The sequence below is a fragment of the Sinocyclocheilus anshuiensis genome, unplaced genomic scaffold (assembly GCF_001515605.1).
Source record: "Sinocyclocheilus anshuiensis isolate Anshui unplaced genomic scaffold, SAMN03320099.WGS_v1.1 scaffold138, whole genome shotgun sequence".
Classification (NCBI taxonomy): Eukaryota; Metazoa; Chordata; class Actinopteri; order Cypriniformes; family Cyprinidae; genus Sinocyclocheilus; species Sinocyclocheilus anshuiensis.
Window position 1 is genome coordinate 251,630 of NW_015546017.1, and position 6,941 is coordinate 258,570.

The 6,941-nt window shown below is 38.8% G+C and overlaps 2 protein-coding genes across 2 annotated transcripts in view; one reads left to right on the forward strand and one right to left on the reverse strand.

Annotated features, from left to right (window-relative positions):
- Nucleotides 1-2,870, reverse strand: part of LOC107698522 (armadillo repeat-containing protein 8-like) — a 16,063-nt gene extending 13,193 nt beyond the window's left edge. The window contains exons 1-3 of the mRNA XM_016499543.1: nucleotides 2,791-2,870; nucleotides 893-969; nucleotides 651-661 (exon numbers count right to left, since the gene is read on the reverse strand). Of these exons, the coding sequence (XP_016355029.1) occupies nucleotides 651-661; nucleotides 893-969; nucleotides 2,791-2,838 (136 nt within the window). The 5' untranslated portion in view covers nucleotides 2,839-2,870. The remainder of the gene's footprint in view (nucleotides 1-650; nucleotides 662-892; nucleotides 970-2,790) is intronic.
- Nucleotides 2,871-3,742: 872 nt separating this feature from the next.
- Nucleotides 3,743-6,941, forward strand: part of dbr1 (debranching RNA lariats 1) — a 5,620-nt gene continuing 2,421 nt past the window's right edge. Inside the window, exons 1-5 of the mRNA XM_016499556.1 lie at nucleotides 3,743-4,108; nucleotides 4,326-4,450; nucleotides 6,172-6,252; nucleotides 6,331-6,416; nucleotides 6,587-6,811. Coding sequence (XP_016355042.1) covers nucleotides 3,912-4,108; nucleotides 4,326-4,450; nucleotides 6,172-6,252; nucleotides 6,331-6,416; nucleotides 6,587-6,811 — 714 coding nt within the window. The 5' untranslated portion in view covers nucleotides 3,743-3,911. The remainder of the gene's footprint in view (nucleotides 4,109-4,325; nucleotides 4,451-6,171; nucleotides 6,253-6,330; nucleotides 6,417-6,586; nucleotides 6,812-6,941) is intronic.

The window sequence follows — 6,941 nt, forward strand, 5'->3', positions numbered from 1 at the left end:
GGAGTTTTGCGCAGCGCAGAGTAACGCGTCATGTGTGTGTGTGTGTGTGTGAGGGGAACAGGGTCACATCACAGGAGAGTGAACTGCCTGTCAGAAATCATAGCACGTCAGCTGTCTTACCTGTGTACTGCATCATCACTGTGTCTGTCACGTGACTCTGTTGCCCTTTCGGGCTTGAACTGATGGTAAAACTAACGACATTATTAACTGCCTTGATATTTACTTTGAAAGCTGAAGCTGCGATTATGGTAAGGGGCGTTACATTTCCGACGCGTGCTTGTGGTGTTCGGCCAATCACAATGCACTGGGTCAGCTGGCCAATCAGAGCAGACTGTGCTTGTCAAAGGAGGGGGCTTTGTTGAAAACGACGCGTTTGAGAGAGGCGGGGCTAGAGGACCTACAATAATGTACAGTATTTGAAAAATAATGTGTTTTTTCAACATTACAGCATGTTAACATATTCTGTTACACCAAATACACAAAATAATGATCTTTAAAATAGCATCATATGACCCCTTTAATGTGTTAGTTGATGCCTGATCTGATGGAGGATCTGCATCTGTGGAAAAGTATGGCTGTGGCAGTCGGGAAACATCAAGCTAACAGTAACCAGAGCTGAAGCGCTGAGTTAAAAATAAAGATGAAGAGACCTGAGCCGCAGCTACCCAGATACACTCACATAAACACAGATACACTCACATAGGCCAAGTACAGCACCTCACAGCGTCTTACATGAAACAAACAAACAAAAAATAAATAACGCACATATGCTAAGGATTAAACCTCCTATGGTGACAGCCTAATCTTTAGCACTCAGAAAAGTGAGCATGGTGAACTATAACACAGAGCAGAGCGCTCACACACAAGGAAGGACACATGGTTGTTTACTCACATGACTCCCTGCAGCACGTTCTGTGGGTCGGGGTCAAAAAGCCGGTCAACATAGTGGCGACTCGTGGCTGTGACTTCCTGCATAGTGACAAATGACAGCACAAAGATGATTCAGCAAACTCATCTCATCTGAGGCATCACAACACCCTCAGTCTTGCCCCATAGCCTCCTTGGCTCACAGGGTCACTCACAATACTTTGGTCTGTTTACCCTTACAGTTGCCAGCTGTTGGTGGAAGTCTCTAGAAGGAGATTTCCCATCTCCTCAAACACTGCAGCTCACTTGCACAGGCAGAGGTGGCAATTTCAGGCCAGAGAAAAGTGGGAATGACGGTCACCCCAAACATACCAAGGCATATATGCAATCAGTTGGCACTGCTATAAATGTCACTTTATGCTATAAAACATCACATCCACACATGTACTCTACAATTTCATAACATAATGTAACATAATGGTGTTTCGCTGTACCAACCTAACCTGTTCTGGCACAAATGAGTTTCTAACAGACTTAAACAAGGTATTTGAATAATTTGGGATAATTTTTAAATTACAGTATTACATGTCTCTATGATTACCCAGCCCTAAATAATTATTCAGCGGTCAGTTTAGACATCATTACATGGAAAAAGAATCAAGTTGAAATTCTTGCAACATGACTAATTAACATTTATTTGACATACTGAAATAAGATCTCTATGGAATCCAGTGCTAAACTAGTCTTGTATCATAGGTTATTCTCACTATGGTGCAATTAATATACTAACAGATATAAGCTTATAGACAAGCATATGTACTATATATTATATATTTTTTAAATAAAAAAATAGCACAATCACAACATCCTTACATCTTAGTCCTCATGTTCTGTTTGGGATCTAAAAGACTTTCAAGACCCTTTTACAGTTCAAAACACATAATTAATACTTAATTCATTTTAAGACAGCGTATCACAATTTTACAAACAACGGAACTAAACAAAATTTCGTACCGATTAAAAAATGATAGTCTCAGAAAAAAAGAGTCTCAGAAACCTCTTTGAAATAAATGTGATAAATTGACTTTAGACAGAAACAGTGTTAAGATGATAGTCTCAGAAAAAAAGTCTCAGAAACCTCTTTGAAATAAATGTGATAAATTGACTTTAGACAGAAACAGTGTTAATATATGTGATAAAAATGAACTTTTCTGAAAAGAGCTTATCATACAACAAAGGGTTAAAGCTTTAACAATATCACTCTACTGGGTTGATTAGATCAGAGGATCACATTCAAAGTATGTGAAGGATCAGAATTTAGAATTTAGCCTTCATGTTCGGTTAATTATCTTTAACCGAACATGAAGGCTAAATTCTGAATGATGTCCCCTACAAAAAAAAGCATCATGTTAATGTTTTTTTTTCTTCTATACTACCATTTAAAGTACTACGTGAATACCGGGACAGATGAGATTGGTAATAATCCAGTAACATGCTATACCATCAGAGTATACAACATCATCTGACAGCATCACTGCACCTGGGCTCCACCACAGTGAAAGCAGATCAACATGTGTCAAAACACACAGGACAGAACTACAGGGCTGTCAAAAGGGGGGCGTTACCACCACATTAGCCCATCAGATCATCATTTAACCGCTTCATCAGACAATATCAAGCAGGTTTGATTTTGTTTTTGGAGCCCCAGCTCTAAATATAGTCTGGAAACTGAATACAACTTTGATTTGACAGCTCTGAGCACATCCAGAATTGTTAGCCGAATAAACACACAGCCAGTCATCAAAAACCACATCGCTTAATTTAAGATCAATCGCTAAATTCTATCTAATGTGTCTAATGTATATCTGAGTGATCCTGAAGTGAAAATGTGAGGTTTTAATGGGTATTATCAAAGAGACTCACAGATAACACGCTGACGCGTAATGGGGCCTCCAGCAGGCACGCCATCATTCACTCAGCGGAACATTCACAGCGGCACTTTCCACACAAACACAGCTCAGCTAGCGGAGTATTTACAGCAGCACTTTCTCCACAAGCTTGATTCAGCAGAACATGCAGAGCAGCACTTTCCTCACCACCTAATCCCTATTTAATTATGATTATTTGCTTATATTTGTTTTTGTTTTTTAAATCAATTAATTAAATTAAATGTAAAATTAAAAAGCAATGTATAATTTAAAACAGTAATAACTATTGCTCATTACTCACATATTATTTATTATATATTACTTATTTTTAAATTTAAAAAATTGAGAAAAAAAGAGACGCATCTTACAGCTGACATTTGCGCACCAAAAAATCATATGTTTTTTCCCATTAACGAATTTCACATTTTGGTACCTTGACATAAAAATTATCATCCGATGCAGCATTCTTTTTAAGTGATTGGAGAAATCGTTTGTTTATTAATCATAAGGGATTTGATTGGTCCTCCCCGAATATCGCTAAGAAAAATAACATGCACCACGTGACGTCAGTTTCAAATTCAGAGTTCTTTGATTCTTCTTCATTATTTGCCAAATTCAATACAACAAAAAATGTATTGCTATGAATAATAATACAAAGAAATGAAAAAGTAAAAACGAGGCATTTAACAGTAGAAAATTGTGAGTATTACATACAAAAAGGTGCAAACAGACATTTGGTCAGTTCTGTAAGTTATTTTAGTTCATTCTTATACAAACAAAATCCTGCTAAATTTTGCATCGCTGTTTCATTATAAATTATATACATTCCATATACTATTAACGTACACACCGAATGCTGATCAAAGATTACTATTATTATTATTAAATGAAGAACTCATATAAATTACGCAAAGTGCGGATGAAGAATAAAAATGGATTTCGTGCACTGGTCACATGACCGTTCTGCGCATGTGCAGAGTAGCATGTGAGTGAGTGCAGAGAGGCAAAACGGCTATTGAAAGAATTATGTCAAAGATGTAAAGGTTTGACCTTCTGTGCGATGGGTAACGCGATTTGTCGTCTTTGAGTGTAAGGCTGTGAATTAGAGATACAAGGATGAAGGTGGCAGTAGAAGGCTGTTGTCATGGAGAGCTGGATAAGATCTATGAGAGCATCAGTTACCTGGAGAATAAAGAAGATGTGAAGGTGGATCTGCTGCTTTGCTGCGGAGACTTCCAGGCTGTCAGAAATGAAGGAGACATGAAGTGCATGGCGGTGCCTGCCAAATACAGACACATGCAAACTTTCTACAAGTAAGGAAACACCTGGTATTATTCAGTAGACAGATAACGTTATCTAATTAAATATCTGAATGAGAGTAATTTATTGTACTACAGAGACAGACTATACACAGTGATTGCATATTTATTTGAGAATTATTTGAAGTCAAATATATTTGAGTGAATTTTAAATAAACATTGCGTTGGTATTGGTCGATCATCGTTTCTCATGTCAATCGGTTTTCTCAAGGTACTACTCTCGTGAGAAAAAGGCTCCTGTCCTGACAATTTTCATTGGCGGAAACCATGAGGCATCAAACCACCTGCAGGAGCTTCCATACGGAGGATGGGTGGCCCCCAACATCTATTACCTGGGTGAGATCTTTGGCTCAAACTCGCACATGCAAACTTTATTACTTTAAAGGGGACCTCGGATGCGAAATTCACTTTTACATGGTGTTTGCATATAATGTGTCTTAGCAGTGTGTGGACACAAACACCCTACAATGATAAAAATCCATTCACTACTTTTTTTAATCCCCCAAAAACCTGAACAGTCTCAATTATCAAGCCGTTTTGATTTTCTGAGCAGTATGACGTCATACTGCTCAGGCCCCGCCTACAACCGCTGACGGACTGTCCCGTATTAGCATATTTCCCATAGATATGTATATCTATGATATTTCCGCCCTCAGCCAGTTCTACACTGTCTGCAGGTGTTTTGTAGCTGGATGTAAAAGTGAATATAAGAGCCACCGAGGACGCAGTGGATTAGTTTTGTTTTTGATGGTAATGCGCCACCGAATACACCTAAATTCATTATGTCTGCGCAAATCATTTTACTCCAGACTGCTTTCTGAACAATGTCTTGACAATTCAAGGCAGGTTTTGCTAAAAAGTGAAAACTCAAGGATGCACCAGTACCTGCTGTTTGTGATTCAGCTGCACATCCTGAAGAAGTAACACTTTATATTTTTATGATTATTTGCAAATCGCCTCTGTGTGTGGCGGTACTTCCCCCGGGGGAAATATATATATATATATATATATATATACCGATTCACATTTACAACTGCTCTGCATGTTTGCTGTGTAAAAACTTCAGTGGATTTCCGCATTGGTCTGACCGAAAACAGCTGACGGGCTGATTGAAAATGCAAATTCATTCTCTGCCAGCGGGAGGCGCTTTTGGAGAGGCAGAAATAGCAGTTTCTGGCTGTAATGTCTGTAAACAATGCAGCGCTCTGCTCATAAACGCTACTTTACCAGACTTTATAGGAAAGATGAAATGAAAATGACATCGAAGCTTTTCTGAAGACAGATGGTCCCCTTCAAAGATACATTCATATAAAAACACCTACATCGCATTTTGATTTTTAAACATGCAGACAGTGCTCATGTTCATTCAACTAAGTTTTTGGAAAATCCGCCTCGGGGTGAGCAGAGCTCATTAGCATTTAAAGAGACATGAACCGAAATGGGTCACTGTGAACAGAGCTGTTTTTGACAAGGTAAAAAGGGTGTTGTTTTACGGTACATTCACACGGGGCGTCAGCGTCAATGCCTGACGGAGGGCGTGTCTGAAGCTTGGTGCTGACGCGATCGTCATAGTAACAACAGCCAATTACATTGGACCGCAATTGGTTAGCGGCTGAGCTAGGCTGTTTGCATAAGGCGATCTGATTGGCTGACGCCTCCGTTGGCGCTTTAAAAGTTGAGAAATTTTCAACTTCTGCTGCAAGCAACGCCAGTGACGTGACGCCGACGGACCCAAAATTCAGTTCGGCAATGCATGACGTCACCCATTCAAAGTAAATGAGAAGCGTTAACGCTGACGCCCCGTGTGAATGTACCCTTACATGACCACTGCGGAATTTGGACTAAAGTATGTTGCAGACATTTCATGAAGACCCTAAAGAATCATACCAACTTGTGGAAAATGGGCATCCGATGTCTCCTTTAATATGTAATAAGATTAATAAGAGTTGTACAAAATCTGTGTTCTAATGTTGTATGATCAGTTTTTTTATGGTTTTCTTAATAGCACTTGGCTTAAATAGCAGTTCTCAATGGATTTGTTGTTCCTCATTCCTCAGGTTATGCTGGCGTTGTACGCTTTAAAGGTGTACGGATTGGCGGTCTTTCAGGAATATTCAAATCCTACGATTACAAGAAAGGTAAGTTTTAACAATTCCAAATCAGTTGTGTTATAAGAGCCAAATATGACATTTCTGAACTTTTTTATGCAATTTCAGGACACTTTGAGTTCCCGCCATACAACCCAGAAACCTTGCGCAGCGTGTACCACATAAGGAACATTGATGTCTTCAAACTTAAACAGGTAAATCTTTGTGACATCTTTAAATCCAGTCATTTTAGAATTAAAAAAAATATATAGTTTATATGCATCTAGAGAAAACGGGAATCAAAATATAATTTACAGTTTAATTAATAAAAAGATGGAAATAATATTTTGCTGTCCATGTATAATATCTAACCTAACTCCTCCAGATCAAGATGCCTATAGACATCTTCATGACACACGATTGGCCACGAGGCATTTATCACTACGGCAACACAAACCAGCTTCTCCGCCAGAAGAAGTTCCTCAGACAGGAAGTGGAGAGCAGTACCTTGGGCAGCCCTGCTGCTGCAGAGCTTCTAGACCACCTGCAGCCCACCTACTGGTTTTCAGCTCACCTGCACGTGAAGTTTGCTGCACTGATGCAGCATGAGGTTGGTCCTTGTGGGTATATATAAATATATGGAGAGATATAAACCTATCTACCAACACAATCTTTTGAAATAATTGTAATATGTTGTATGCATGTAATATATTTTTAGTTATGTGTGTGTAATATATATA